General features: G+C 57.1%; 5 protein-coding genes and 1 long non-coding RNA gene across 10 annotated transcripts; 3 read left to right on the plus strand and 3 right to left on the minus strand.

Moving 5' to 3' along the window:
• The first annotated feature begins 1844 nt into the window (after positions 1 to 1844).
• Cops6 (COP9 signalosome subunit 6) lies at positions 1845 to 4668 on the plus strand. The gene is made up of 10 exons (XM_090324287.1): positions 1845 to 1958; positions 2142 to 2267; positions 2469 to 2600; positions 2916 to 3004; positions 3096 to 3158; positions 3454 to 3501; positions 3841 to 3955; positions 4034 to 4126; positions 4199 to 4299; positions 4416 to 4668. Exons 1-10 carry the CDS (start codon positions 1883 to 1885, stop codon positions 4554 to 4556), a joined length of 984 nt encoding a protein of 327 aa, XP_090180413.1. The 5' UTR covers positions 1845 to 1882; the 3' UTR covers positions 4557 to 4668.
• Positions 4669 to 5043: 375 nt separating this feature from the next.
• On the minus strand, positions 5044 to 11752 carry Mcm7 (minichromosome maintenance complex component 7). Of its 3 annotated transcripts, none has more exons than XM_090324236.1 (15): positions 11327 to 11752; positions 10075 to 10154; positions 9636 to 9800; positions 9386 to 9510; positions 9131 to 9311; positions 8774 to 8911; positions 8514 to 8663; positions 8259 to 8373; positions 8059 to 8190; positions 7797 to 7880; positions 7226 to 7619; positions 6996 to 7079; positions 6309 to 6477; positions 5523 to 5632; positions 5044 to 5428 (listed from the first exon to the last, which is right to left on the minus strand). In XM_090324236.1, exons 1-15 carry the CDS (start codon positions 11355 to 11357, stop codon positions 5227 to 5229), a joined length of 2160 nt encoding a protein of 719 aa, XP_090180362.1. In that variant the 5' UTR covers positions 11358 to 11752; the 3' UTR covers positions 5044 to 5226. The 3 variants fall into 3 exon arrangements, with proteins under 3 accessions (XP_090180362.1, XP_090180364.1, XP_090180363.1); XM_090324238.1 differs by lacking the exon at positions 11327 to 11752 and adding an exon at positions 10719 to 10774; XM_090324237.1 differs by lacking the exon at positions 11327 to 11752 and adding an exon at positions 10480 to 10540.
• On the plus strand, positions 11733 to 16506 carry Ap4m1 (adaptor related protein complex 4 subunit mu 1). Its single transcript, XM_090324313.1, has 15 exons — positions 11733 to 11841; positions 11961 to 12049; positions 12615 to 12721; positions 12807 to 12903; positions 13019 to 13129; positions 13215 to 13295; positions 13843 to 13905; positions 14002 to 14068; positions 14158 to 14211; positions 14568 to 14674; positions 14767 to 14861; positions 15091 to 15135; positions 15792 to 15842; positions 15936 to 16047; positions 16213 to 16506. The coding sequence occupies exons 1-15, from the start codon at positions 11784 to 11786 to the stop codon at positions 16435 to 16437; spliced, it is 1362 nt and encodes a 453-aa protein (XP_090180439.1). The 5' UTR covers positions 11733 to 11783; the 3' UTR covers positions 16438 to 16506.
• Positions 16507 to 16606: 100 nt separating this feature from the next.
• Taf6 (TATA-box binding protein associated factor 6) lies at positions 16607 to 23048 on the minus strand. Of its 3 annotated transcripts, none has more exons than XM_090324245.1 (15): positions 22796 to 23048; positions 21361 to 21572; positions 21190 to 21276; positions 20917 to 21070; positions 20696 to 20752; positions 20483 to 20602; positions 19776 to 19921; positions 19609 to 19686; positions 19424 to 19525; positions 19132 to 19314; positions 18495 to 18569; positions 18222 to 18347; positions 17717 to 17890; positions 17337 to 17531; positions 16607 to 17124 (listed from the first exon to the last, which is right to left on the minus strand). In XM_090324245.1, exons 2-15 carry the CDS (start codon positions 21514 to 21516, stop codon positions 16744 to 16746), a joined length of 2034 nt encoding a protein of 677 aa, XP_090180371.1. In that variant the 5' UTR covers positions 21517 to 21572; positions 22796 to 23048; the 3' UTR covers positions 16607 to 16743. The 3 variants fall into 3 exon arrangements, with proteins under 3 accessions (XP_090180371.1, XP_090180370.1, XP_090180372.1); XM_090324244.1 differs by having other exon boundaries at positions 22775 to 23048; XM_090324246.1 differs by lacking the exon at positions 22796 to 23048 and adding an exon at positions 22147 to 22588.
• A 97-nt stretch (positions 23049 to 23145) lies between these two features.
• Positions 23146 to 27195, plus strand: Cnpy4 (canopy FGF signaling regulator 4). The gene is made up of 6 exons (XM_090324301.1): positions 23146 to 23350; positions 25283 to 25409; positions 25502 to 25598; positions 25855 to 25977; positions 26833 to 26950; positions 27043 to 27195. Exons 1-6 carry the CDS (start codon positions 23236 to 23238, stop codon positions 27177 to 27179), a joined length of 717 nt encoding a protein of 238 aa, XP_090180427.1. The 5' UTR covers positions 23146 to 23235; the 3' UTR covers positions 27180 to 27195.
• LOC150042675 (uncharacterized) lies at positions 24980 to 27695 on the minus strand. Its single transcript, XR_016533584.1, has 2 exons — positions 27547 to 27695; positions 24980 to 25365 (listed from the first exon to the last, which is right to left on the minus strand). It is a non-coding gene; the product is annotated as an uncharacterized LOC150042675 (long non-coding RNA).
• Between the last annotated feature and the right edge of the window lie 203 nt (positions 27696 to 27898).

Here is a 27898-nt window from a genome sequence, read left to right on the forward strand (position 1 = left end):
AACAGTTCCAAGTCACACACGTGAACCCACTGATCCAATAGTTCAGTGTGGGAAGGAGTCCCTGAGAACTTGGTATCACTTTTTTGTTTTTTTTTTTCTTTCCAAGTCCTGGGCCTGAGCACTGTCCTGGGGTTTTCTCAGGGCTTGAGCTCTACCACTGGAGCCACAGCACTATTTTCAGCTTTTTTCTATGTATGTGGTACCAAGGAATCGAACCCGGGTCTTTGTGCATGCTAGGTAAGCACGCTTACCACTAGGCCAAACTCCCGGCCCCAGCACTTTTCTTTTGCAGCAGGAACAAGTTGCCTGGCAAATGCTCTCCTGAGTTTGTGGTTGAGTTTGTCAGATGATAAGATGGCATTGGTTGTTTGAGGAGCAATTTGCCTTCTGTCACAGATATTATCTTTCTAGGACCCCAAAGTGATTGTAAAGTGACTGAGGCAGAGAACAGCTTAGATCAAAGAGGGTTGAGAAAAGTTGAGGTCCAGACTTTAGTTTATTCACAGGGCCCAACAAAATCATCTTTTATTTTTATTGTGCTAGGCCTTGGGATTGAACTCAGGGCCCTAGCACTGTTCTCTGAGTTTTGCTCAAGGACAGTGTTCTACCCCTAGAGCTACAGCTCTAGTTGTTTTGTATGCTGTTTGGTTGTTTTTTTCTGGGGATTCATTCAGTGTAAGAGTCTCACAGAATTTCTTCTTGGAACTGGCTTTGAACTTTGATTTAACCTCAGCCTCCTGAGGAGCTAGGATTACAGGTGTGAAGCACAGATGCCCACCTGATAAGCATCTTTCAGGTTATCTCTTTATAGGGGCAGCCACTTAGCCTAACCCACAACTCCCCTTCTCTTCTCCCACTTTAGTCCCCCTCTAGCCTCTCCCAAGATGGTACAGAAAAAAAAAAAAAAACAACTTTAAAAAAAATCCAGAGAAGGCCGGGCACAGTGGCTCACACCTGTAATCCTAGTTACTCAAGAGGCTGAGATCTGAGGTTCAAAGCCACCAGCCCAGGCACAAAAGGACCTGAGACTCTTATCTCCAATTAACCTCTGGAAAATGAGAAAGTGGGGCCTTGGCTCAAGGGTACGGTGGCAGCCTGGAGCTGAAGAGCTCAGGGACAGGGCCCAGGCCAAGTTCAAGCCCCATGACCCTCCCTCCAAAACCAAAAAGAACCCAGAGAGAGATCAGGTATGGTGGTTCACACCTGTAATGCCAGTACATGAAGGGCAGAGGCAGGAGGATCATGAAGGCCAACCTCCAATCCAGGCTTCTCAAGGAGGAAACAGTGTCTCCGTGAGCCTGGAATTCCAGGTCACCCCCTCTCTAAGGTACTGGGGGGTGGGGGGGGGTCCCCAGGCAGACGAGGCTTGTCTAGATACCCATTAAAGATGCCAGCGGCGATGGGCACCGACAATCAGTCCGTTCAGAGGTGACCCAGAGGATCGAGGCGCTCCGAGGCTGAGCAGGAGCGAACAGCGACAACGGTCCTGGTCCCATCCAGCCGGGCTCGTGGTGACTTTGGGTCCGGAGCTCCCTGCGGTGCCGAGGCGGAGCACGTCCCCAGCGGAGTGGGCTTCCCGGGCTGGCCCTGCCGGCTGGAGGGGCCCCGCGGCGCCCACCGGCACCCCGGCTGCTCAGGACGGCGAGGAGCGCGGCTCGAAGCCAGCCCGGACCGCGCCCAGGGCCCGAGTTCAAGGCCCAGGATCCCAACGGAGCCAGGCGGCTCCGGGGCCCCCCGCGCCCCCAGCATCCCCCGCGCCCCCAGCATCCCCCGCGCGAGCGCTCCCGGAGCCCCGGCCGACACTGAGCATGCGCAGCTCGTCGCCCGCCGACGGAAGCCGAGAAGGAAGGGGGCGGGTCCGGGGCTGGCGGGCGCGGGGAAAATGGCGGCGGCGGCGGCGGCGGCGACTGCAGCGAACGGGAGCGGAGGGAGCAGCGGGATGGAGGTGGACGCCGCAGGTAACGGGTCAAGCGGGGGGGGGGCGGCTTCTGGAGACGCCGGTGCAGGGTGCGTCACGGTCCTTCCCGGGAACTTAGGGGAAGGGTGTCCGGGCCCGCGCTGCTTGCCGTCCTCAACTTCCATCAGCTGGGAAGGACGTGGGGTCCGGAGCCTCACCGTCCTCCCTGTCCCTCCGTCTTCAGTCGTCCCCAGCGTGATGGCGTCCGGCGTGACCGGCAGTGTCTCCGTGGCTCTCCATCCCCTGGTCATCCTCAACATCTCCGACCACTGGATCCGCATGCGCTCCCAGGAGGGGCGGCCCGTGCAGGGTGAGTGGGGGCCGGGCGCCCCCCACGCCGGGCGCCCCGCGGGCCCGGCCTGCGCTGGGCACGCACCCCTGCCGCCCCGGCCCGGCCCTGGCCCGGCCCCGGCCCCGACTCCTGCTTCGAACGTGAACAGGGAAGGAAAAAGTTGTGGGTTTCCCAGCCTCACGACTGTCAGCATCCCGTGTCCATCTCTTCTCCCCCCAGTGATAGGGGCTCTGATCGGCAAGCAGGAGGGGCGAAATATCGAGGTGATGAACTCCTTTGAGCTGCTGTCTCACACCGTGGAAGAGAAGATTATTATTGACAAGGAATATTATTACACCAAGGAGGAGCAGTGTGAGGGGGATGGAAAAGGGGAGGAGGGGTGGGAGGTCGGCGTCACCCCCGCCCCATTTAAAAAAAACAACACTAGATGGGAAAGTCTAGGGAGAATAGCTGAGGCAGATCCCAGAAAAAAAAAAAAAATAGCCTATGTCGATCTCTCCCCTCTACTCCCAAGCAAGTAAAAATTGAGACAGGAAAGAAAGGAGTATTCTAAGTTGAGGAGGGAGGAGATGGGATGATGGTAAAACCAACAAACCCATGAGACTTTCAAGACTAAGGAAGGATGGTTTCAAGAAACACTTTCTGCTCTGGCCCCTTCCTCTCCAGTTAAACAGGTGTTCAAGGAGCTGGAGTTTCTGGGTTGGTATACCACAGGGGGGCCGCCTGACCCCTCCGACATCCACGTGCATAAGCAGGTATACCCACTCACACGTGTGCATGCTCGGGCGGAGAACAGAGGCTAAGGGGAAGAGGATGGGCATTGCCTTTCTTGTGCCTTGTTTCTAGGTGTGCGAGATAATTGAGAGTCCCCTGTTTCTTAAGCTGAATCCTATGACCAAGCACACAGATGTGAGTATCACTGGTATGGGCCCCTGCCCCTCCCCCTTTTAAATTCTCATTCCATGTCCTATTTTGCTGAGTGTCAACATCTCTCTTGAGAGGGGCTGCACCCTGTCATTTGTCCACCCACCATTGTGTGACTTGGGGTTGTCTTCTAAGCTCAGCAAGGCATTTGAATGTGTAAAATGGGGATAATCCCACTGCTTCTCAAGGAAATGTGTCTAAGACATACAATGTGGCCCATGCTATAGAGGTTCGGGTGCATTTGCTCAAGTTTGAGTTGTTCTTGGCCTTTTCTTTGCAGCTTCCTGTCAGCGTTTTTGAATCCGTCATAGATATAATCAATGGAGAGGTAATATCTTACTCTTCAGCCTTCAGATCCTGCTCTTGGCCTGTTTCATGATTTCTGTGTGTGTGTGTGTGTGTGTGTACATGCGCACGCACAAGTTCTGGGACTTGAACTCAGACCCTCTGGGTCTCACTTGGCTTTTTTTGCTTAAGGCTGGTGCTCTACCACTTGAGCCACACCTCTACTTCCAGCTTTTTGCTAGTTGACTATAGAGGCTCTTTTCTGCCTAGGCTGTTTTTGAGCCATGTTCCTCGGGTCTCAGCCTTCTGAGCAGTAGCCATGCTCCACCAGCACGTGGCTGTTTCCTGCTCTTGATTCTGTCTGGGAACCTGTGTCCTGCAGGCCACAATGTTGTTTGCTGAGCTGACCTACACCCTGGCCACCGAGGAAGCTGAGCGCATTGGTGTCGACCACGTAGCCCGGATGACAGCAACAGGCAGTGGCGAGAACTCCACTGGTAAGGGTGGCGCCTTGGGAGTGTAGGGTGTGAGCACACGCGTGAGCACACGCCCTTATCCGCCCCTGTGCCCTGTAGTGGCTGAACACCTGATAGCACAGCACAGCGCCATCAAGATGCTGCACAGCCGCGTGAAGCTCATCCTGGAGTACGTGAAGGCCTCCGAAGCAGGTAGGACAGGTGCTTCCTGTGCCCTGGGAAGGTGACTGCATTCATGTCACTGCAGCCTCTCTGTGCCTTTAGGAGAGGTACCCTTCAATCACGAGATCCTGCGGGAGGCCTACGCCCTGTGCCACTGCCTGCCAGTGCTCAGCACGGACAAGTTCAAGACAGACTTCTACGATGTGAGTGCGAAGCCCCTGCGGGGGCATGGACGTCCATGCAGTCGCGGACTGCTGTCCCCTCCGCCTCACGGGAAGGATCCCCTGGGAAACTTTTTTTTTTTTCTGTTCCCTCTCAGCAATGCAACGACGTGGGGCTCATGGCCTACCTCGGCACCATCACCAAGACCTGCAACACCATGAACCAGTTCGTGAACAAGTTCAACGTCCTCTATGACCGCCAGGGCATCGGCAGGCGGATGCGGGGCCTCTTCTTCTGAAGAGGGCACTTAAGGGATTGCGCCCAGGACACTGGTAATGTCCAGAGGGGCCGGGCACTACCTCCCTCCTGAGAAACTGCTGTCATGAATAAAGGGGGAGCAGCCCTCGGCACCTTCCTGTGGCTTTGTCCTCTGTTACCCTCACCTGGTCTCACCCGGTCCCTCAGTTCCAGCCTTGTTCAGTCAGAGCCAGAGCCTTGTTACCCGCTCTTCCTGACTCCCCGGTGACTCTGGCATAGCTCCTTATTCAGTCACAGAACCATCTTTATATGGAGTCAGGCCTGCCTCATTCTACCTAAATGGTCACTTATCTGACATCAGTTTACACGGGCCATCCCTAGAAACATGACACGTCTTTTTTCCAAGCTGTCATGACACGTTTTGCACGTGGATAAATGGGAAGTGTCCTGTGGGCACCGCTGGGTATCTTAGGCCTCAAGTCTGTCAGTGCTGGTGTAAGGCGATAACTACAGACTCCACAGTGCTGTGTCTATAAGCCAGGCATAAGCCAGCGATAACATACTTTATTAGCAAAAAGAGTAAGTCAAGTGCGTGGGAAAGGGGAGCGGGTCCCTTCCCCTCGAGGGCACCCTAGCTTCTAAGCAGAGCAGGGCAGGGCAGCATTGTCCCAATAGTCCCCCAGTGCCCCAAGCAGTATCTCGAGCCACTGTCAGACAAAGGTGATCCAGGTGCGGGAAGTGTTGACCTGCCAGACGTTCAGCTCCTCGTACTCATCCAGAGCGGCTTGGAACTGAGCGGGCGTGAAGCCCCGGGACACACAGCGCTGCTCTGCCTCCGAGAACCGCACGCTCCGGCCTCCAGAGACCAACTCCCGGACAGTGGCGAAGATCACATCTGCTGGCCTCTGGGTCCTGAGGGTAAGGATCCGGACACAGAAGCCGCAGGTCTCGACCTGCCCAGGATCAGGTCAGGGTGGCCCAGTTTCACCCTGCACCAAGTACTCACCTGGCTGCTTGTCCCTTGTCACCGAGAAGGGAGTCCTTGGACATCTCCATCAACCGAATGGCCTCATTCACGTCTTCCTTCTCCACCGTGTCCACCATGCGCAGGCGCGCCTGAGGGCAGCAAGGGAGAGGTGGGGGGGAAGGAGGCAGTCAGGGATCCTCCTTGTTCCAACCTGAAGGTTGGGCACGCGGCGTGGCCTACTCAGGAGAACAGGAACTGGGCCCCTGGGCCCCTACATCGCAGTGTTGGGCCGGCACTGTCAGACCGAGACAAGTGCAATGCCCGGGCAGCGTCCAGCAATTGCCCAAGTCTCCGCCTCTCAACACTGGCCAGTCCCGGAGTTCAGCTGTCTTGCGGGGGAGTAGACCCCCTAAGCTCCACTGGCTCCCCACCATGACAGATGGGGCCCGGCTCGTGTCCTGGGGGCTCGGGAAGTGCTAGCTCAGCAGTAGGCCTGGTAACCACGCTACCTGCACGAACAGCACTTTGGAGCCCCCGTGACAAAGGTCTGGGGGAGGGGACACAGAAGCGAAGGCTCGTGGTTTAGGGAGGACCCCCTGACCCCAGCTCCCAGGGCTGGGCCTCCTTCCTTCCCCTCTCGGGCGCTGCACGTGCCCTGCCGGAGCAGCAAGTACCCACAGTGCGGTAGCACAGAGAGGACGCTATCTGCACTGTCAGCACTTTAGCCCCGGCAGGGCTGCTGGGAGGGGCGGGCGGCGTGGGGCCACTCACCGGGGAAGGTTGCCGGCCAGGGTCAGGACAGACCGCCACCGAGCCAGCACTCACCAGAGCAGTGGACAGGCGGAGGATGGCCAGCAGGGTCCGGGCAGAGGTGTAGGTGGCGTCCTTGCTGGCCCAGGCCTCTCTCCGCATCTCCACGTAGGCCGCCGTGATGTAGTCCGCGAGCGCCTCGGGCACCGTGGGCTGCCGCTCCCGGCACATGGCGATGTACCGCCTGCGGGAGGGGAGCGGTGGTTCTGCCGTGGAGCTCTCACTCAGAGTCCTCCAAGTGCTCGGGAGTGTGGCGGGCCCTGACCTGACTGAATAGCAGAGGGCTTTCTACCAGGGCTCAGCAAGTCAGGGGAAGGACCTTTCCGGACAGGCCCATGACATGAAGCCACGTCGCTCTGAATAAGCGACACAGAGAAAGAACGCTGGAGATGTCTGTGTGGAAGGTGGGTGCCACACTCGGGGAGGGGACGACAGCATGAAGCTGGAACTCAGTGCCTGAGCACTGTCCCTGAGCTGCTTTTGCACAAGGCCGGTGCTCTACCACTTGTGCCAGTTCCACTTCTGGCTTTTTGGTGGTTCCCTGGAGACCAAGTGACTCAGACACTCATCACACTCAGGCACAGATTCAGGGTCTCCCGTGTCTGAAGGGGTAAGAGCAATGAAAACGGATGCCTCCCTAACGAGAACTGCCGTGCTCTAGACTTGCCTCCAAGCAAACTCGACCCTGTGCCCGCTCCCTACCTCATCAGCTTCATGTCCAAAGGTTCAAACTGGGCCGGGGGCTGGCGGCTGTGCTGGTGCACGTAGGTGATGTGCTGAGCCAACCTGGCGAGAATGCAAGCAAGACCTGCTCAGCATGCGCCCCAGTCACCACCCCGCACGGCTGTGAAGAGGCTGCCCAAAGCTCCCAGGAGCCCCAGGTGGAGGGCTTTACGGTCCCCCTCCCTCCACGGGCGCTGAGCCACATTCACCGGAGGTCATTGTCCCGGTCAGGGCGGTCCTGGATTAGCCAGAGGAGGTCAAATCGGGACAGCAGCGCCGCAGGAAGCTGTATGTTCTGCTCCAGACTGCGGCGGGGGTTGTAGCGCCCGTAAGCAGGGTTGGCGGCGGCCAGAATGGAGCAGCGGGCATTGAGGGTGGTGAGAATGCCCGCCTTGGCAATGGAGATGGTCTGCTGCTCCATGACCTCATGGATGGCTGTGCGGTCCACCTCTGCCATCTTGTCAAACTCATCAATACAGCACACCCCCTGATCAGCCAGCACGAGGGCCCCGCCCTCCAAAGTCAACTCTCCCGTCACAGAGTCTCTGAGCACTGCCGCCGTGAGCCCCACTCCAGAGGAGCCCCGGCCTGTGGTGTACTGGCCTGGAGGGGAGGAAGAAGGCAGAAGACACTGAGGAGGATGGGAGGGAATGAGCAGGGCTGGAAGTGCTCGCCTCAGCACAGAGCAGCTCAAGACCAGGGCTGCAACTTCACCCCCCCCCCCAGATCTTCAGCCCAACCAACTCTGCCTGCATCCTACAGATAGAGGCTCCCACTTACTTCGGGGGGCTAGACGATCGATGTAAGACAGGAGCTGAGATTTGGCCACCCCAGGATCACCCATCAGGCAGATGTTGATGTTGCCTGAAGCCAAAGAAGTCATGGAATGACCATCTCGTAACAGAACCGCGCACATCTGCTCCCCACACACCCCACGTTACCGCTTCCAAGCCTTTCCTGCAACCACGGAGCCAAGATGCCAACCCTTGTCCAGGACCTACAGACCCTGCCCCAAGCCACCTTGTCTTCCCTCCCAGCTCACCTCGGATTTTCATGCCTCGAGGAGACTGGTCCACGCCGCCCACCAGCAACAGCAACAGCGCCTTCTTCACATCTTCATGGCCATAGATCTCGGGGGCAATAGAGGCGGCCAGCTTCTCATAGAAGTCCTCCTCTGTGGGGGAGCGCACATGAGCACGCTTCCCGGGAACCAAGCCCACCCTCCGCTCTCCCCGCCCTCACCTGCAATCTGCCGCAGCTCCTCCTGGTTCAGCTCTCCGCTCCCTGCCTCATCATCCTCACTCTTATTCATCTTCACGATCCGGTGAGCTTCCAGGTATGTTTCCGAGAGTAAACCCTGGAAAGGAAAACGCCAGGCAGGACGTGAATGACCCAGTGACCCGATGATTGCCGAAAACCCAGCAGCGAAGAATAACCCCACCACCTCCACCCTGTATTGCTTTACTGTTTTAAATAACCACTTCCAAGTCCTCTTACCTGCACTACCTGTCTGAAGCCAGTGCGCAGAAGTGGCAGGAAGATCCCGGTGACGCTGACGTGGTCCCCCGGCTGGGCGATCCTGGTGTTCTCCCCGTCCACCAGCACCGTGATGCTCCGAGGTATGTTGCCCACGGGCACCTGGTCACTCTAGGGAGAAGAGCACAGGCGTCCTCTGGCTTCCCTCTCCCGTTCTTCCTGCCCCCGTGAGTAAGGGACTCCTTGCTCTACCTGCCCTGGGCCACCAACCCCAAGCTCACATGTTCCTGCATCTTCATCTCCTGGAATTTGATGAATTTGGAGCCTCGTGTCTGCAGATAGAGCCTCCCCCCTGAGCGGTTGGTTTGGCACTCCTGGCTTGGGCACATGATCAGAGGCATAAAAGTGGGAGACTGGATCTAGGAATAGAAGAAAGCATAAAGGAAATCAGAAGAGGCCCTCAAATCTGGGTCAGCATTGACCAAACCAAGGAAACAAAAATAGATTAGGTAAGAAGATCCCTATACATTGAGGACGAAAGATCACCTTTCCCGATGGCTAGAAAAAGAGACAAATCATTACCAGTGGACAAAATGACTTGGCAGCCAACCACGATCCTGTTCCATGCGCCAACATACCGGCTGGTAGGTCTCTGCCCCACACTGGTCACAAGTGTAGGTGGCCACCACCATCCTGGGTTTGACTTCAGAGACACGAGTGACAACTCCACGCACCGTCACCAACTTTCCTACAGAGTCAGCCCGAACTTCACGGATCACACGAGGCTTGTTGCTACTTGGGCCTTGAAAATACAGCTCACTAAGGGAGGAGAATCATAATCAGCAACATCTTGGTTTTGGGACAAGTCTCATCTGCCCCACAAAGACACTCACAATCTGCGCATGAGCTCAGGAGGGTACTGGTTCTGGGGGCTCCGGGTAGCCCCAGGGTCCCGGGTCCGCTGTTCCATCATCAGGCGGTGTTCAATGTAAACATCTAAGACATCTTTATTTACTACCTGAAGGAGAAAAAGTAGAGATGACAGGCAGCATAGTAAAGAGAAGGGGACTAAGCCATCAGCAGCCCCCTTTTCTATTGAGATGTGAGAAGCTTAGCTTCTGGCTCAGCCCTGCAGCCACTCACCTCCCTCTCCTTATACTGAGGCAGCAGTTCTTGTACAACGTCAGCAAAGAGCCTGGAATAGCGCTTGGCATTCTCACAAATCGAATCCACCAACTCTGGGTCTTCCTCGGCTACGTCATCCAGGTCCACATACATTGCCACTTGATCTCGATGAGCCAGTTGAACCTGGGGTAGGAAGAGACAGTCCAGAGCCAAGTTTACCTTATTCACAGCACAAAGGCTATTAATGCTGAGGTCTGGGCACTTCCCAGAGCAGAACAGAAGCCAATGACTTCCCAGCTCCCTCAAACACCCTGGTTTTTATGAGTACAGTATGGTAACTGAGTACTCGGTCCCCTGCCAAACAGGCCAACACCTTGAAGAAACAAGGCAAACACCTCTTACAGCTCTTTCAGCTCCCAGCCTAGTTTCCATTTCTTTCAGGCAATCTTGGACTTACCAACTGGTTCCCATACTTGAACTGCTTCTTCCCAAGTTCATCATCCTGGTAAAATTCTTGCAGAAACTTCTTCACCTTTTCTACATTAAGTCCCAAAACAAAACGTCTCAGTGCTTTTTAAATTCTCCGCTGCACATCCCTAGTCCCTAGACTCTTAAGAAACTCACTTTACATTTCAGATAGGACCTAGGGAACTAATGAATCCTACGGGCATGGAAGTAAGCCAACCCAGTTCTCTGCCAGACCGGGAGCGATGCCTTTCCACAATTGTTTCACCCGGGGAAGAACACAGTTACCTTCCTCCGAGCCTCCCTCCCTCCATCAGGAGAATCACAGGCTGCCTTAGTTTAAGGACCTGACTCCAACATCCTCTGCACCCCTCAAGACCCTGGCGCCTTCTCCCACCTGCACGATCCCGCTGTCCCCGGGTCCCCTCCCGCCCGGAGCTCGGCCGCCGGACCGTCCTCCCCCCCCTCCCCGCGCCCCCCGCCACGGCTTCCGCTCTTAGTAAACAAAGAAGCACATGGGCCCAGATTCCAGCCGCTTCACCGCCCCGGGATCCCTGCGCCCGGCGCGGGAGTCCGCCCAGCCATTGGCCAGCGAGCCCGGCCCCACACCGCCCCGCCTCCCCAGCCTCCCCCCACCCGCCGCTCGCGGCGACGCGCTCAGCCTCCCGGCCCCAGCCTCGCCGCCCGCCTCGGCGGCCCTCCTCCCCGAGTCCGCCGCCGCCCGCGCGGAAGGACACTGTTTACACTCCCTCCGCGCCGCGTCACTTCCGCCCGCCACGACTTCCGCTCGGGGGGGCCGGAGCTAGCCAATCACGGCGCTCAGCGGTCCGGGTCCGCCCGCCCACCGGGCTTCCGCGCGTCTCCGCGGGTCGCGGGAACCTGCGAGCCCTCCAACTGGGGCGCCAAGCGGAGGGAAGCAGGCCCCGGGTCCCCCATCTGAGCTCGAGGGCGCTCAGATCTCAGGGCGGACCCCCCCCCCGGCGTTGCGGGCGCGGCCCTCCCCTCCGGTGCAGCCCCTCTGACGGCCCCACACCCTCCTGGGCGGGAGGGGGGGGAGCACCAGGTCTTCTCCGATCCAGGCCGCTCCCCGCCAGCCTCCCAGGAGCCCTGGGCCTCGCGGTGCCGCCGGGGCCTGAGGCTGCCCCGGAGCCCGCCGACCCCACCCGACCCCTGCCGACGCTAACAGGTGTTCGCTGGGAGGCTCCCCCGCACTGGACTGCGCTCCGAGGCGAGCAGACCCCTACCTTTCTCGATCGCGTAGTCCTTCAGTGCCATCGCCGCCGGGGGGCCGTGTGGCAGGAGTTGGCGGGATCGGTTGCCCGACTCGCTGGAAGCCGAGGAGGTTCGTGCGGTGGACTGTGGCTGGCCAACCGAAATTGGCGCGAAACGTCGCCTCCCATGTGACCGGCTACGCTGCGCGCAGTCCAATGGGAATGGACGGACCTCCGCGCTCTCCCGCCCGCCCCCCCGGCCTCAGTCTTAGCCAATCGCGGGGAGAGTTCGGGATGAGTGACAGAGGAGCGGTGGGCGGGGCGGGAAAGCGTGGCCCGAGGAGGCGGGGCCTGCGCCGGGTTTCCCGCGGTCGGGGGGAGGCGTCGCTCTTAAAGGGCCAGCCTTCGCTCGTCCTTTTGTTCCCGGCCCGACGGGCGGGGCCGGCCCTACTCTTCACCGTCCTTCGGTCTGGTCTCGAGAGCTAGAGCCATGATTTCCCAGTTCTTCATCCTGTCTTCCAAGGGCGACCCGCTCATCTATAAAGACTGTATCCTCGGTGTGCGGGGCGGGGAGGGGGGGGTGCGGTGGAGTGGCTGGGTGGAAAATGGAGCCAAGAGCCCGCGGGTGTCGCCTCCTCCTTAACGATCCCCCCGCCTGCCCGCCCAGTTCGCGGGGACACTGGTGGTCTGGATATGGCCGAGCTCTTCTACCGGAAGCTGACGGGACTGCCTGGGGATGAGTCCCCGGTTGTCATGGTAACCGCGGGAGGGGCGGGTGGGGGGGCTGCCCCTTCTCGCCCTCCTGCGGGGCCGGGGGTGCGGTGGGGGGGCTGGGGGGCGTGGACAGACATTCCCCCCGAGCCCTGGGCAGTCCCGGGCTGTCCACCTGACCCGCCAGAGCTCTGGGGTTGGGTTCCACTTCATTCCCTTGACACAGAGGGGAAGCCCGGCCTAAGGGAGGTGTCAGGAATGGGTTAGTCACCCTGCTCTTCCTATTGGCAGGGACATCAGAGCCCAACCTCAGAGCTCACGGGGGCATGGCGAAGGTGTCGGTACTGTGGCTTGAACTCAGGGCCTTAGCTGTTTCACTCAAGGCCACACTTGAGCCACAGCCCCACTGCCAACTTTTTTGGGTTTATAATAACACAGACAATCGGAGAATCCCACCGCCTTTCCTGAACAAGTTGGTGTGGAAACTCAGTCCTCCGATTCCTCAAGCCCGCTGAGTAGCCAGGAAGAAGTGAATCACCGAACCCAGTTCTCTCATGGGTCCTTTGATCATTAATTACATCCCTCTCCTATTACCTTTTCTCTCCACCAGCATCATGGTGACCGGCACTTCATTCACATCAGACACAGCAGCCTCTATTTGGTGGCCACTACTTTTGAAAACGTCTCTCCTTTTGGCCTGCTGGAGTTGCTCTCCAGGTGAGAAGAGCCGGGTCAGGCATGTGGGGAGTAGAACTGGAGAGAAGGATTATTAGCATGTGCACGTTCTTCCCTGTTTTCTCAGGTTAGCCTCTCTCCTGGGTGATTACTGTGGCACCCTCAGTGAGGGGACCATCTCCCGCAACGTCGCTCTTGTCTATGAAATCCTAGATGAGGTTCTGGTGAGGCCTGAGGACTTCTTCCCTTATTCTCTGACGTATCTCTTCGTTCTTCCTCTGTGGGGTTCTGTAGTTGGGAAGCTAAATCCACTCCTTTTCCACCCTTTCCCTACATTAGGACTATGGCTACGTTCAGACTACATCCACAGAGATGCTGAAGAACTTCATTCAGACAGAAGCTGTGGTCAGCAAGCCCTTCAGCCTCTTTGACCTCAGCAGCGTTGGCTTGGTCAGTAGACAGAAAGAAGGGACGACCACGAGAAGGTTAGCCAACCACAAGAAGCTGATCATGGCTTGCTTTGGCTGTTTTACAGTTTGGGGCCGAGACCCAACAGAGCAAAGTGGCCCCCAGCAGTGCAGCTGGCCGCCCGGTCTTGTCCAGTCGCTCTGACCAGGTAAGGGAGGGAGTCAGGCTTTCTCATTTTTACTTTTTTTTTTCTAGGACCCCAGAGAATAATATGCTGCCCTATCATTCCACATCCCGGACACCCTCCTTCCCCCTGTGTTCCTTCTCCAGAGTCTTGCTTCAATAGGTCTTTTCTGCCTTAATTTTTTTTTTTTTTTGGTGATGATATTGGGTTTAAACTCAGTCTTTCTTATTTAGCTTTTTCCATGCAAGACTCTTATCCATTTAACCACTGAAAAACAAGAAGTGGTGATGTGGCTCAAGGAGTAGGGCAATAGCCTTGAGCTGAAGAGCTCAGGGACACCACCCAGGCCCAGGGATGGGGTGGTAGCCTAGAGCTGAAGAGCTCAGGGATGGTGCCCAGGCCAAGAGTTCAAGCCGTACAACCTACACCCCCCCACCCAAAAAAAAAAAAATTCTTAGATTTGTATCTGCCCAGGCTGGCTTTGAACCTTGACCCCAGATCTCAGCCTCCACTATTTATTTTGGATCACAGGCCCTTACCCTGTACTCACCAAATCTTCTCTCTTCCTCAGAGCCAAAAAAATGAAGTTTTTTTGGATGTGGTGGAGAGACTGTCTGTGCTGATAGCATCTAATGTAAGTTTGAGCTCCCAGAGCTGAAGACAGTTACCTGGCACTTGGGCGGCAGGTAGGGGAGGTCAGGCCTGGGTCTAACCTCCCTGCCACTTCCAGGGCTCCCAGTTGAAGGTGGACGTGCAAGGAGAGATCCGACTCAAGAGTTTCTTGCCCAGTGGCTCTGGTATGGACTGGGGACTGCGTGTGGGCCAGGCCGTGGGGTAGCCTCCGTGACATTCGCTGCCCTTTCCCTAATATTGTTTCTTCCAACAGAGATACGCATTGGGTTGACAGAAGAATTTTGTGTGGGCAAGTCAGAACTGAGAGGTGAGAACTTGAGACTAGGTTTCATGGAGACAATCAGAAACAGCTGGGCAGGGTGGCTCACGCCTGTCGTCCTCCCTACTCAGGAGGCTGAGATCTGAGAATCACGGTTCAAAGCCAGCCCAGGCAGGAAAGTCTGAGAGATTCTTTACCTCTAATTGACCACCCAGAAGCCAAAAATGGCGCTGTGGCTCAAAGTGGTAGAACATTAGCCTTGAGCTCAAAAGCTCATAGACAGTGCTCAGCCCTGAGTTCAAGTCCCAGGAGAGAGAGAAAAACAGAAATGTTCAAACTCTCCCTTCCTCCTCCCATTCTTTTCTCCCAAAGTGTGAGTCCGAAGAGTCTTTATCTCTCTGCAGGGTATGGGCCAGGAATCCGGGTGGATGAAGTCTCATTTCACAGCTCAGTAAACCTGGATGAGTTTGAGTCTCATCGGATCCTGCGCTTGCAGCCTCCTCAGGGCGAGGTCAGGCTAGGGGAGGGGAAGGAGGAGGAGGGACGAGACAGGAGGCAGTGCGCATGTGAGGCCCAGCTGACCTCCTTCCTCTCTGATCTCAGTTGACTGTGATGCGCTACCAGCTCTCTGATGACCTTCCTTCCCCGCTCCCCTTCCGGCTCTTTCCCTCTGTGCAGTGGGACAGAGGCTCAGGCCGGTGAGACTATTTCCTGTATTCTAGAACTATTCCGGAAGCTAGGCCAAGCATGTAGGCTCCCAAGAGTAAGCCTCGTGCGGCAGGTGATGGGGTAGAAGTTGGAAAGGCTCGGCTTCGCCTGGCTCCTAGAGATACGACCTACACAGCCTCCCGTGGGGACCCCGGGGGAGAAGGGGAGAGATGCCTATCGCATGAGGCCGAAATGCTGGTATTTTATTCTCTGCAACAGGCTCCAGGTTTATCTGAAGCTACGGTGTGACCTGCCTGTAAAGAGGTAAGAGGGCCAGCCAAAGCCAGGTCAGCAGCAGCAACTGGCTTTTTCCTTCACAATTAACCACAGGCCTCACAGACCACTAGAATCAGAGGCTCTAGCATTTTGGGAAGGATGCGGGTGGGGCTGCGTCTGTGCTACGCACAGTGGAACAATGCAAAGTGAGCTAACAGGACGCCGAGATCTGAGAACTAAAGCTCAAAGCCAGCATGGCCAGAAAAGTTCAGGAGACTTTTTTTTACCCCCCCAGTCATGGGGTTTGAACCCTGGACCTGGGCATTGTCCCTTAGCTCTTCAGCTCAAGGCTACCGCTCTACCCCTGAGCCATCGTGCTATTTCCGGTTTTCTAATAGTTAACTGGAGATAAGATCCTCAAGGTCTTTCATGCCCAGGCTGGCTTTGAACCACAGTCCTCAGATCTCAGCTTCCTGAGTAGCTAGGATTACAGACATGAGCCACCATGCCCGGCCAGCCTTTAAGTTTTTATCTCCAATTAACCAGCAAAACACCAGCGCTCAAGTGATTAAGAACGCCAGCCTTAGTGATAAAGCTAAGGGATCGTTCATTAGGCCCCGAGTTCAAGCCTCAACACTAGCACGAACAAACTAATGGAGCACTACCTCCCTCAGGGATGACTCTGGTTATGCCTTTCTTTACAGCCAAGCTCTCAACGTCCGACTGCACCTTCCACTGCCTAGAGGGGTGGTGAGGTTAGTGCTAGCTTCCCTTGGGTGGAGTGCGAATGCCAAGCAAGGCGAAGTTGAGCTCAGCGCCTTCCCTTTCGTTCCCTTCCCTTCCTTCAGCATGTCTCAGGAGCTGAGCAGCCCGGAGCAGAAGGCAGAGCTGGGAGAGGGGGCCCTGCACTGGGACCTGCCCCGGGTTCAAGGAGGATCTCAGCTCTCAGGCCTCTTCCAGGTATTCGCTGTCTTAACACACACGCACGCATGCACGCACTCTCTTCCTCCTTCGCTTGGGCCCCTGACCAATGCCGCACCAGCCCTCCCAGCGTAGCTGCTCTGCTTTTGCCACCGGCACGGGCAGCTACCAGCCTCACGGCCTCCTTGTCTTCTTTCCTCACAGATGGATGTTCCTAGCCTGCCAGGGCCTCCCAGCCATGGGCCCTCCACCTCTGCACCCCCCCTGGGGCTGGGCCCAGCCAGCCTCTCCTTTGAACTCCCCAGGCACACATGTTCCGGCCTCCAGGTTCGATTCCTCAGACTGTCCTTCAGCCCTTGTGGAAACGCCAATCCCCACAAGTGGGTGCGCCACCTAAGCCACAGTGATGCCTACGTCATTCGGATCTGAGGCTGCCCAGACAGAGACGCAGGTAGCAATTGAAAAAGGAAGGATGTTTTCTTTCCAGGCTTCTGGCCTGCCATGGAACATCAGGGCACAAAGATTCCGAATCGTAAGAAGCCCAGGGGGTTTTGTAGACTCGTCCCTTCCGTGGCAGGTGACGTGGAAGGCTCAGAACTTACAAATCCAACTTTTATTCTAAGGATCTGACTGTACAATATCTAAAAACAAAGTCAAGCGCGGGAGGCAGCCTGCTCTCCCCACTTGGCGCGCCTGCGCGGGAACCCGTGCATGAGGTCAGCAGGCCCGTGGTGCTCAGGGAACGGGCTGAGGGGAGCCAGGCCCAGGGGGCTGGGAGCCATTGGCCTTCGGAGTCCCTGGAGCTGGAGGGGGGCTGTCCCCAGCTTCCTGCTTTCCACCGCAGAGGGTACTGCCCCCAAGTGGAGAGGGGGACGAGGAGGAGGGCGGGACCGGAGAAGGGTGGGAGGGGGGGCCTCCTTTGCCCTCCCCTGTGGGAGGAAGTGAGACCACGATGTATTTCTGGACACTGCCAGGACCAGAGGGGGCCGTGCTGGGGGGCGCAGAGGTGGCGGTGGAGACCAGCTTGACGATGGGCTGCACACTGGGCACCGTGGTGGTGACGGGAGAGGTAGTGGTGGAGCCTGAACCAGGGGCTGAGGTGCTGAGTGAGAGGACCTGGGGAGAGAGGAAGGCTGTGCCACCCAGGGCCGGGGTGACAGCGTGCTGGCTCCCCCTCAAAGCCTGTGCCTGACTCTTACTCCTCCTGTCCCCCCAAGAATGGTTAGTTTCCATCCCCAGACCACAGGAGCCCCAGGAGCCTGGTCGGTGCCATTTCCTGAGGGCCCGGGCAGTGCACTCCCGCCTCCCCTGGCCTGGGCTGCTTGTACCTGCTGCGTGGAGGCGGCACTGGACGACGACATCACGATAAACTTGGTTGGTGGAGGGGACGGCTGAGGTGGCGCAGCCGCCCGAGCCGACACCAGTGTCTGGACAGGCAGTGCTATGGAGCCGGGGACCTTCAGCAAGCCTGGAGTCCGGGGGCCAGGCTGAGGGGCCTGTGAGAGGGTCAGCGTGGACCGAGGCTGCAGGGGGAAGAGGCAGGAAGAAACCTCAACATGGCAGCCTAAAGAGCTGGAGGGGCTCGTGGTGGCTCTTGCTCTGGTTCTTGGGGTCGGGGCACCTTCACGGAAGGGACACGGGGTCTGCACATGCCTGGCTCTGGTGGTCCTTCTCATTTCCTCCCTCTTCCCCCTCCTCCGTGGCTGACCTGCGTGATGGTCAGCGTGGTTCTGTTGACTTGCTGTGCCTGCAGAGCGGCCTGGGCCCGGGCCTTCACCACATGGGAGCAGAGGAGGGGTCCGAGGGAGCCAAATTCTGCCCGGTAGGCATCCTGATTGTCAGGTGGTGGGCGCAGCTTAGCCAGAACTGGGGCACAGTGTTTCTGCAGAGAAGGCAAAGGGTGAGCTGTTAGGGAGCGGGGTAAAAGCTTAGCCATCGTCCCTGCTGGAGACCCCTCTGCTGGGCTGAGGGAGGCCTGCTGCAGCCACTGCCGTCGCCCGCGGGACTTTATCTAAGTCACAAGCTGAGTGGTGAGACTCCATTTCTTACTGAGCCAATCCGTGCCTGCCTTTCTGTCCACTAACCACACTGGCCTGGATTAACAGGGCAGATGGAGATGAGTGAATAAATTGTGTGCGGGTGTTTGACTAAGCACTGAACTTGTGTATGTGTGTGTGGGGGGGGAGCTGGGGCAGGATTGGGGCTCTGGTCACCAGGAGGAGGCTCTGCACGTGGTCGGCGCCAATTCGGTCAATGTTGCTGAGCACGGGGCCGTCCAACACGCTGCGGATTCGCTCCCCTTCCTGCTGCAGCCGAGGCAGGATCAGAGTCTTAATCACCTGTTGGGAAGTTTGGGGAGAAGCCAGGGCCACAGGTCACCAGGAGGGCTGAGAGTGTGAAGAGCAGGACTGCCGGGGGTGTGTGTGGGGGGGAGACATTAGAATGAATGAGTGACTCCCTCCTTCCTTCCTCCCTGGGGTCCTCACGTCATGTCCCAGCTCTGCGAGGCCTGCAATGGAACCATAACGTGTTGTCCAGGGAGTCTTCTCATCTACCCAGCTCTGTAGGGAAGAAAATCAACCCAGATAAAGGGGCCTGGAAAGGCTAACAGCTAAAGACCCATGTCGTCTTCCCCAAACTGTCTTTACAAATCACTCAGAAGCTGGAAGCCACTGACTCAGGCCTGTCACCCTTGCTACTTGAGGCTGAGATCTGAGGATTGTGGTTCAAAGCCAACCCCTGTAGGAAAGTCCATGAGACTTATCTCCAGTGAACAACTACATAACCAAAGGAGGGGCTGTGGCTCAAGGGAATAAGCTAAGGGACAGTGCCCAGGCTCTAGGTTCAAGCCCAGAAGGGGCATCAAAACACCGAATAATTAAATACCCAAGGAAGCACAAGCGTGGTTCAAGTGGTAGAGGGCGAGCCTTAAGCAATAGGAACAGTGACCAGGGCCTGAGTTTAAGCCCCAAGACCAACAGAGACACATAAAAAAGTAACATTTATTGAGATGCACAAGTCTCACCCACCAGTCCGGTCTCCCTGTCGCTTTGTTCCCCGTGTCATCTCCCCTAGCTTCAGCCTTCGCACTGCCCTGGCGACAGGGAGCACTTGCCCTCTCACCTTGGTGAAGGTCTTGGTGATGCGGGACTGGATGTTGTTGGTCGTGGTGCTGAAATGCTTGCAGACCTGGGCCACCAGGCGGGCGGCGAAGTCCCGGAGGGCCCAGTGGTTGTCCACGTCGGGCCGCAGGCACAGCTGTCGGCTCACGATGCACGTCATCACGGCTGGGATCAGCTCATGCACCTGTGGAAAGGCGCAGAGACGGGCTGGGGCGGGCCATGCTCGCTTCCTGTGCAGGTGGCGTGGGAGTCTGCGGGCCCTGGGAGGCGGAGAAGGGGCGCAGAGCACTCACGTATTTTTCTAGGTAGAGGGTGGGGTTGTCCATGAGCGCTTTAACCATGCGCATCAGGTAGATGAGCAAGGCCAGGTTATTCTGCACCACGTTCACGCGGACCTACGGAGGGGAGACCACTCAGACGGGCGTCCCTCAGCGCCTCTCCCCATCCCCACGGCCCTTGGCTGGCCAGGTCCCCTCACCCCCTCTGAGATGAAGGTGCTGAATCGAGGCAGCATCTGATAGAGCCCGGGGTCCGTGGCAATGCTCTGCAGAGCTTCCTGGCGGGGGAGCACAGCGGTTAGGGGAGGGTACACGCTCTCTACTGGAAGGGCCTTAGGATGGAGGGGGGGCAAGGGGGAGGGCTCACCGCTCTCTTGGCCTCACAGGAGCCCACACAAGCTTCTGTGATCTCTTTATAATACAGCTGCTGCTCCACAGAGAGCTCGTGGGTGCTACGGGGCTTCAGGCGCAAAGGAGCCCCTTCCAACAAGGGTGGCGCCTTCTTCTCTTTCCCTGGTGGGAATTGGGGAAGACAGGTTTGAAAAAGAAAGATCTAGAAGAGGGGCCAGGAGTTTGGCCTAGTGGTTAAAGCGCTTGCCTAGCATGCACGAAGACCCGGGTTCGATTCCTTGGTACCACATATATAGAACAAGGAGGCTCAAGTGGTAGAATTCTAGCCTTAAGGAAAGTCCAACGACAGTGCTCAGGCCTTGAGCTCAAGCCCAGGACTGGCAAAAAAAAAAGGTCTAGAAGAGGGCCCAGTAGCAGTCTTTTTCACCCTTCTGGCCCTGATCACGTCACAAATGACAACCTGGGGCTGGAAGCGTGGCTCAAGTGATACAAAACCTGCCTGGGAGGGGCTGTGTTTAAACACTAGCACCAGCACAAAACCCCAGAAACAACTTATGGGGCCCTGGTAGTTCACACCTGTAAGTTCTAGCTCCTCAGGAGGCTGACATCTGGGGACTGAGGTTCAGGAAAGTCCATGAGACTCTTGTCTCCAAGTAACCAAAAAAAAAAAAGACCAGCTGGCTTGGGGTTAAGCATGAGGTAGAAGCAGAGCTCGGTACTGACCTTTGCTGTCAGCTGGGGTGGCCCCTTGACCTTTGCCTTTCAGGGGTCCATCTTCCTCCTGGCCAGGCTTGGCTGACTTGAGGGGCTCCGTGGCCTCAGCCTTCTGCTGCTCTTTGGGAGCTGGTTGGGAAGCAGTGACCACAGGAGTGTTGAGTGGGGCGGGGCGAGGGGGGGAAGGATGGCTGGGGGAGCCCGGGGTGGGGTGGAGGTTACCTGGCGGTGGGTTCTCTGGTATAGCTGGCTGGCAGCCTTCGATGCTCAGCCAATGAGCTGTGAGGAAGGAAGGGGCCAAGTTGAACCTCTGGACACAGATGCTACTAAGGAAGGCATATGTCCCCTCCTTGCCAGGCACTAGGGAACCTCGTGGGGACAGGGGACTCGCCACACTCCCACGCCTTGCTCCTCCCCGCTGGCCCACTCTTCATCTCCCCCACCTTTGAGGCAGACATCCAGAGGCACTCGAGGCAGAGGGGTATTGATGATGTCGCTTAAATCCACTTCCTTCTCTTCATAGAAATACAGCTCCCGGCCGCCACCAGAGGCGAAACGGAAGGGAATAAACTCCTGAGCGTGGAAGCCGTACAGTGGCTGTGATGCGAGAGGGACCCTGGTAAGAAAAGGGGCCCAGAGAGACCAGGCCGAAGGCAGCCGCAGCACCTCGCCACCCTGCTCCCAGTCTTGGTGCCTGGCGCCCTCCCTCCGAGCACCTCCACGTTCTTGAGTTTCAGTGCATAGTCAATGTCACTGGTGGTCAGCTTCTGCCGCTTCCCCATGTGCATGAACTTCAAAGCATCCTAGGGGAAGAGGGGGAACAGACGTTAACCCACGACTGCCGGGAAGCCCCTCAGTGTGAAGCAGAGCTGGACGAGGACGGTTACCTGGGCGATCTCCTTGATGCGGTAGCTGACCTCATCCGTCAGCAGCTGGCAGGTCTCTTCCTGAATCTGAGCGATGCCCATGGATTCAGCCACCACTTTCATGGATTCAGAAGGCAGCACAGTATTGCTGAGCTTCAGCTTCTTCTCCTCAGCCATGCTGGAGCCCCTCCGCCCCTCCCTGCCACACCAAGGTGGACAGGCGGGGACTCTATCTGTGGACAGGTCAGGCAAGAGATTTTTAAAAAAAAGAAACAGCGGGCCGGGAGTTTGGCCCAGTGGTAGAGTGCTTGCCTAGCATGCACAAAGACCCGGGTTCCAGTCTTTGGTAGCACCTATATAGAAAGAGCCAGAAGTGGTGCTGTGACTCAAGTGGTAGAGCTCCAGCCTTGAGCAAAAGCAGCTCAGGGACGGTACCCAGGCACTGAGTTCAAGCCCCAAGACCGACAAAAAAAACAAAAACAAACCTCCCCTAAGCTGAACACTAGCGACTCACACCTAATATCCTCGCTATTCAGGAAGGCTGATAATTAAGAATCTTGGTTCAAAGCCAACCAGGGCAGCAAAGTCCATGAACCTCTTTTAATTCCAGTCAACCACCAAAAAGCTGGAAGTGGACCCGTGGCTTGAGTGTTAGAGCACCCATCTCGAGTGAAAAAAGCCGAGTGAGAACAGGAGACCCCGAGTTCCACTCCTGCTGCCAACATACACACACAATCTCACTAAAACTGAATTTCTGGCCTGCTGCAGTCTCCCAATCGGCAGCTCATTCTGTATCTGAGACCTCACCTCAAATTCCACCGGGTAATCCAACCTGATCCTTAGCCCAGATCACCAACATCTGGACAAGAGCTCCAAGCACCTCTGGACAAGGCCTTCCTATTTGTCTTCAGTTTTCCTGATCTATTCCTCATCTACACCTAGGGCCAGGCTGCTGAGATCTAACTTAAGGCCAGGGAATGGTGGCAAAAGCCTATAAATCCCTCGTACCTGGGAGGCAGAGGTAAAGGGGGATCAGAGCCTGGGGCTTGACCAAGGCAAGAGCCCAAGATGTTCTTTTTTAAAATAAGATGCAAAATGACTGTGTGGGCAGGGAGGCATGGCTCAGGGGGTGGAGTGTGTACTGTTGAGTAGAGGAGTGGAGTCAAAGGCTCCCGAGCTCCTCGGCCGCGCCGGGGGGAGTTCGCTGGGCGCCTCAGTGTCTCCCTCCCGGGCTGGAGAGCCCCCCAGACCCGCTCAGCGCCAAGCCCTCCTCATCTTCCCCGACATCCTCCCGTCCCCTGCCCGCGCGCACCGGGTCCCCACGGCCGCGCGCACCGACCCCTCGCGCCAACCCTCCCGACGGTCCCCGCTCGGGGACTCCTTCGGATCCGCCCCCCGCCGGCCCCCACGGCCCCGACGGCCGAAAGCCTCTCACCGCAGCCGGGGCGCCGCTCACCCGGCGCCGGGCGCCATCTTGGCCCCGCCCCCTCCCGGGCGCGGGTCCTGGCAGAGCACCGGGGCGAGGCACCGTCCCGGCCCCGAGCGCCGACACACCGGCCAGGCTCGCGGCTCGGACTCAGACAGACGATTCTTCCCCGCAGCTCCGAGGAACGAGGACGCTCTCCCGTCTACTGACTTCTCGGTGCCCTTCACTACCTAGCAGCCAGGACCTGTCAGAGGCGCCACCGAACCCCGGCGGGCGGGGGAGCCCGGAGCGGCGCCGCCCCGCCCCGCCGCCGGCGCTGCGCATGCGCCGAACCGCGCGCGCGCATGCGCGCCGCCCTCTCCCCAGGCACCGCCGCCCGCCTCTGAATTTAAAGGGCCCGCTCCCCCCCCCCCCCACCGAAGTTGGCTGGAGGGCGAGCGGTGGTTGTTTGGGGACGGCGGCGCTGTGCCATGGGGCCGGTGCGGTTGGGGATATTCCTGTTCACGTTGACGGCGTACGGTGCCGGGGCTGGGACGCCAGAAGAGGAGGACGATGACACAGAACGTTTGCCTAGCAGATGCGAAGGTAGCCGAGCCGGAGCCCCGCTCGCGGCCCGGAGGAAGGGGCCGGGGTGGGGGCGGGGCTCGGCCTCACGCGGCGTGGCGGGGTGGGAAGGGGCCGCCGGGAGGGCGCACAGCATCACCCCCCCACCCCGCCCCGTGCGGGTGTCGGCGCTGCGCGGCGCGTCCCCGGGGGCCCCGGTGCATTGTGGGGAATGTAGTTCCGGACCCGCCGCCCTGGACCACTTTGCCCGGTGTCTTCAGCGGGTCCGCCCGGTGTTCCCCACCAGACCCACATCTAGGGAGCCCTTCGGGGCGGGGCTGAGGCTCCCATCTCCTGGACATCCTGTGCCCAGCCTCGGCAGAGACGCTCCCCAATTACAGGCTAGCCGCCCCCCTCGGGGCCTCTGGGGGTGACTCACCCGGGAAGCCAGCTGGAAGCGCCCCATCCGCGGGGCTCCGCAGCGGGGTGTGCTGCGTGGACGCTGCACTGAGCTGCGGTTACGAGGGAGGAGGCGCACGGGAGATGGGCGCCCTGTGGTTCCTAACTGCCTGACTTCTTTGTGACCTTTCTTTTTTTTTTTTCTTCTTTTGCCAGTCCTGGGGTTTGAACTCAGGGCCTGGGCATCGTCCTTGAGCTTTCCTCAAGGCTAGAGCTCTACCACTTGAGCCATCGTAACACTTCCAGCCTTTTCTGTGTATGTGGCACTGAGCAATCGAACCCAGGGTTTAGTGCATGCTAGGCAAGCACTCTACCACTCGGTCACACGTCTGGCCCGACTTTAATTTTTTATGGGGATTTCTTTTCTTTCCTTTTTAAAAAAAAATAGTAAAATTATCATTAAATATCAAAATGAACAGTTAAATGTGTGTTTGAGGGCTTGAACTCAAGGCCTGTGATCTTGCCTATTTTTTTCTGCTGCCACTTGAGCTACACCTTCGCTTCTGGCTTTTTGATGATTTATTGGAGTCTCTTGGTTTTTCCTGAACTAGCTGAGTTTGAACTGCAATCCTCAAATCTCTGTCTTCTGAGAAACTTGGAATATGGGTATGAACTACTGGCACCTTGTCACTTCTGAATGCGCGATTGCTTTTCTTGGAAGCCACCATAGGCCAGGTCACATGGTATGTGTTGGTCAGTAATATAGACACTAATGGAAACCAAAGCCTGTGCAGAATGGATAGCTATTTTTTATGTGCTAGTACTGTGGGGCTTGAACTCCAGTCTTCAGCCCTTGCTTGGCTTACTTTGCTCAAAGCTAGTGCAATACCACTTGAGCCATACCACTCCTTTGTGCTTTTTTGCTGGTTAATTGAAGATTTTGCTGGGTGCAGTGGCTCATGCCTGTAATCCTAGCTACTCAGGAGGCTTAGATCTGAGGATTAAGGTTCAAAGCCAGCTGGGGCACAAAAGTCTGTGAGACTTTTGTGTGTGTGGGGGGGGGGTCATGGGGCTTGAACTTGGCCTGGGCTCTGTCCCTGAGCTCTTCACCTCAAGGCTACTGCCCTATTTTTGAGCCAAACCCCACTTCCCAGAGTTCAAATCCCATGTCTAACAAAAAAGAAAAAGCTAAGGGACAGTGCCCAGGCCCTGAGTTTATGCCCCAGTTCACACACACATATACACACCTTTGATTTTTTACATTTCCTCGTGTTTTGGTTAAGTCTCTTCACCTTTTTTATTTCAGTGTTCACTTTGTGCCAGACACTATTCTAGAGATTTTACATATGTTAAGTCCACATCGCACCATTATGAAATAAATTAAGAGGTGAAGAAACCAACACACAGCACAGTTATTATACAGCGATTGAGGGGCTGAATCTAGATTCCAACCCAGACAGTCTGGCTTCGATGTGTCCTGACATGCTCTGCTGCCTTGTGGTCCACTGCAGGATGAGGTGTTGATGTGTTCATTTGTTATTTCTCATCCCTTTTCACATCTCTCCTCACTATCAGTGTGTAAACTGCTGAGCCGGGAGCTGCAGGAGGAGCTGAGTCGCACAGGCCGGTCTCGAGAGGTGCTAGAGCTGGGGCAGGTACTAGACACAGGCAAGAGGAAGAAACATGTGCCTTATAGTGTTTCGTGAGTTCTTCTTTGTGCTCATCCGCCTTCCAACCCTCCACGGAACTGCCAGTTCCTAAAGCAACAGAGTCTTATTTCTTCTCTTCTTACAGAGAGACAAGGCTAGAAGAGGCCTTGGAGAATTTATGTGAGCGGATCCTGGATTATAGTGTTCATGCTGAACGCAAGGGATCGCTGAGATATGCCAAGGTCAGATCCTTTCCCAAGGAACAACTCTGAAGCAAACTCTTTGAAGCAAAGCTCTCTATCCCTTGACTACCTTGAGGGGGATATCTGCCGGTGTCCCTGAGTTGTGGTATACCCCCTTTTTACAATCCGGCTCCTTCATCTCGCCCTCACAAGCTCACCCCTGCGTCTTCAGTAGTTAACAAAGCTGATATGAATGGAAGAGGAAGGAAGAGGTGGAAAGATGGTCTGCGCTGATTCCAAATTCTCTGTCCCTTAGGGTCAGAGTCAGACCATGGCAACCCTGAAAGGCCTAGTACAAAAGGGAGTGAAGGTGGATCTGGGGATCCCTTTGGAGCTGTGGGATGAGCCTAGCGTGGAAGTCACCTTCTTAAAGAAGCAGGTAAGATTACCACACTGTCCTAGGGAGGTGAGAGGGGACTTGAAAGGGGATCTGACCGTAGGGATGTCCACCTCTGAGCAAGGGGCATGGGCGGAATGAGGGCTGTGACACTGATTAAAGCACACCCAACTAGCCGGGCACCCAAGGCTTAGCTCACACCTATCATCTTAGCTACTCAGGCAGCTAAGATCCGAGGGTCATGGTTTGAAGCTAGCCCAGGAAGAAAAGTGGCTGTGAGACTCTCATCTCCAGCTAGCCACTCAAAAAACAGAATGGCACTGTAGCTCAAGTGGTAGAGCAGTAGCCTCGAGCAAAGAGGCTCAGAGACAATGGCCAGGCCCTGAGTTCAATCCCCACAACTGACCCCCCCCAAATATATATACATATATCCAAGTACAACAAGAACTAATACTGCCAGGCACCATGGCTCATGCTTATTCAGGAAGCTGAGATCTGAGGATGGAAGTTCCAAGCCAGCCTAGGCAATAATGTGATTTTTTTTTTTTTAATCTCCATTAACCAGCAAAAAGCTGTTAAGTGGAAGTGTGACCCAAGTGGCAGAGAGCTATCCCTGAGATAAAAAAAAAAAAAAAAAAAAAACCTTAGGAAAAGTGTCCAGGCCCTGAGTTCAAGGCCCACTGTCAGCATCAAAGAAAATACTGGAGGCAGATGGACCATATGTTTCCCTGCTCAGCAGACCAGGTGCTGTTAAAGGTTTGTTGAATAACCATCCCACATCTAGTAAGTCCTGGCTACCAAGGTCAGCCATAGCTGAGATATACAGAGTGAAGATGAGAGAAGGGTGTCCAAAGCCCAACAGAGCAAAAAGGTCTTTCTGCCCTTCCACTTGACCAGTGTGAAACCATGCTGGAAGAATACGAAGATGTCGTGGGAGACTGGTACTTCCACCATCAAGAGCAGCCCTTACAGCATTTCCTCTGTGAAGGTCACGTGCTCCCCGCTGCTGAAACTGGTAAGTGTGGGGTTTGGGCTTTCTCCCCCCCCCCCCATCTCTCCTGTATTTCCAAAGCCAAAATTCAAACTACCTTCTCTCATCCCACCAAGCATGTCTCCAGGAAACCTGGACAGGAAAGGAGAAGACCACAGATGGACCAGAAGATGTGGAAGAGGAGGAGGAGGAGGAGGAAGAAGAAATGACTAAGGCGCCAGGCCTTGCCAAGCATGACCCTGAGGATCTCTGACCCTTGCCTTTTAGCCCCGGGGTGGGGGTAAGAGTCGTGGGGAAGGGGGGTGGCACAGCTTTAAGGGTGTGTGTGTCCGTGTGAAGGGCCCCACCTGACCTCAGGCAGGGTCTTGCGGGTTCAGGACAGTAGGACTGGGAAGGTGGGAGCCCCATCCACGGCTTGCCTTCGTAGATCAGCCCTCAGCCCGCCCTCGGGCCCCTGTCACCTGTGTGGGGACAGCACATCCTGGGGAGATCCCTTAAAGGGATCTGGCGAGAGACCCAGCTAAGAAGGCCGAGCAGCCGCGTCCAGGCCCGGGGCCAGCGGGGCCCGGGGTGGGGCGGGGCCGACCGGGCCGGCGGGGCTGCGTCCACTTCATACTCACCAAGTGCCATATTTTCTAGAGCGCTATTAAACTTTGAGAACAAAAAAAACCAATGAGCCGGGCCGTGCGCACATAACTGGTAGGTGAGGCGGCGGCCTCGGTCCCCTCGGGTGGCCAGGGGCGGCCGGCGGTGTCGCCGGCGGAGGTGGCGGGGGGGGGGGGGGGGGGGGGTCTCCGCCCGGGCGGGCGGGGGACGTGGCGCCGCGCTGGCCGCCACGCCGAGTCTACAGGAGCTCGCACGGGACAAACCTAAGACCTCATCCCCACCCCCGCGCTCCCGCGCCAGGTCTCACGTGGCGGAACGACCAGGTCCGAGGTAAACGGCGGCCGGGGATGGAGGGGAGGAAAGGAA

The sequence above is a fragment of the Megascapheus bottae genome, chromosome 34, assembly GCF_031878675.1.
Source record: "Megascapheus bottae isolate mThoBot1 chromosome 34, mThoBot2.hap1, whole genome shotgun sequence".
NCBI classification, from domain to species: Eukaryota; Metazoa; Chordata; class Mammalia; order Rodentia; family Geomyidae; genus Megascapheus; species Megascapheus bottae.

What these genes read in the sequence shown, in the direction of transcription:
- Cops6 (XM_090324287.1), top strand. Translation starts at nt 1,883, where the DNA reads ATGGCGGCGGCGGCGGCGGCGGCGACTGCAGCGAACGGGAGCGGAGGG. An exon ending in GATGGAGGTGGACGCCGCAG is followed by an intron (nt 1,959 to 2,141) that starts GTAACGGGTCAA and finishes CTCCGTCTTCAG; the next exon opens with TCGTCCCCAGCGTGATGGCG. An exon ending in TCAAGACAGACTTCTACGAT is followed by an intron (nt 4,300 to 4,415) that starts GTGAGTGCGAAG and finishes GTTCCCTCTCAG; the next exon opens with CAATGCAACGACGTGGGGCT.
- Mcm7 (XM_090324236.1), bottom strand. Translation starts at nt 11,357, where the DNA reads ATGGCACTGAAGGACTACGCGATCGAGAAAG. An exon ending in AGATGAAGATGCAGGAACAT is followed by an intron (nt 8,664 to 8,773) that starts GTGAGCTTGGGG and finishes TCTTCTCCCTAG; the next exon opens with AGTGACCAGGTGCCCGTGGG. An exon ending in TCGAGGCATGAAAATCCGAG is followed by an intron (nt 7,881 to 8,058) that starts GTGAGCTGGGAG and finishes CTTTGGCTTCAG; the next exon opens with GCAACATCAACATCTGCCTG.
- Ap4m1 (XM_090324313.1), top strand. Translation starts at nt 11,784, where the DNA reads ATGATTTCCCAGTTCTTCATCCTGTCTTCCAAGGGCGACCCGCTCATC. An exon ending in CTGTGCTGATAGCATCTAAT is followed by an intron (nt 13,906 to 14,001) that starts GTAAGTTTGAGC and finishes TGCCACTTCCAG; the next exon opens with GGCTCCCAGTTGAAGGTGGA. An exon ending in GGGCAAGTCAGAACTGAGAG is followed by an intron (nt 14,212 to 14,567) that starts GTGAGAACTTGA and finishes ATCTCTCTGCAG; the next exon opens with GGTATGGGCCAGGAATCCGG.
- Taf6 (XM_090324245.1), bottom strand. Translation starts at nt 21,516, where the DNA reads ATGGCTGAGGAGAAGAAGCTGAAGCTCAGCAATACTGTGCTGCCTTCT. An exon ending in TCTGGATGTCTGCCTCAAAG is followed by an intron (nt 20,753 to 20,916) that starts GTGGGGGAGATG and finishes CCTTCCTCACAG; the next exon opens with CTCATTGGCTGAGCATCGAA. An exon ending in ACCAGAGAACCCACCGCCAG is followed by an intron (nt 20,603 to 20,695) that starts GTAACCTCCACC and finishes CTTCCCAACCAG; the next exon opens with CTCCCAAAGAGCAGCAGAAG.
- Cnpy4 (XM_090324301.1), top strand. Translation starts at nt 23,236, where the DNA reads ATGGGGCCGGTGCGGTTGGGGATATTCCTGTTCACGTTGACGGCGTAC. An exon ending in TTTGCCTAGCAGATGCGAAG is followed by an intron (nt 23,351 to 25,282) that starts GTAGCCGAGCCG and finishes CCTCACTATCAG; the next exon opens with TGTGTAAACTGCTGAGCCGG. An exon ending in GCTCCCCGCTGCTGAAACTG is followed by an intron (nt 26,951 to 27,042) that starts GTAAGTGTGGGG and finishes CATCCCACCAAG; the next exon opens with CATGTCTCCAGGAAACCTGG.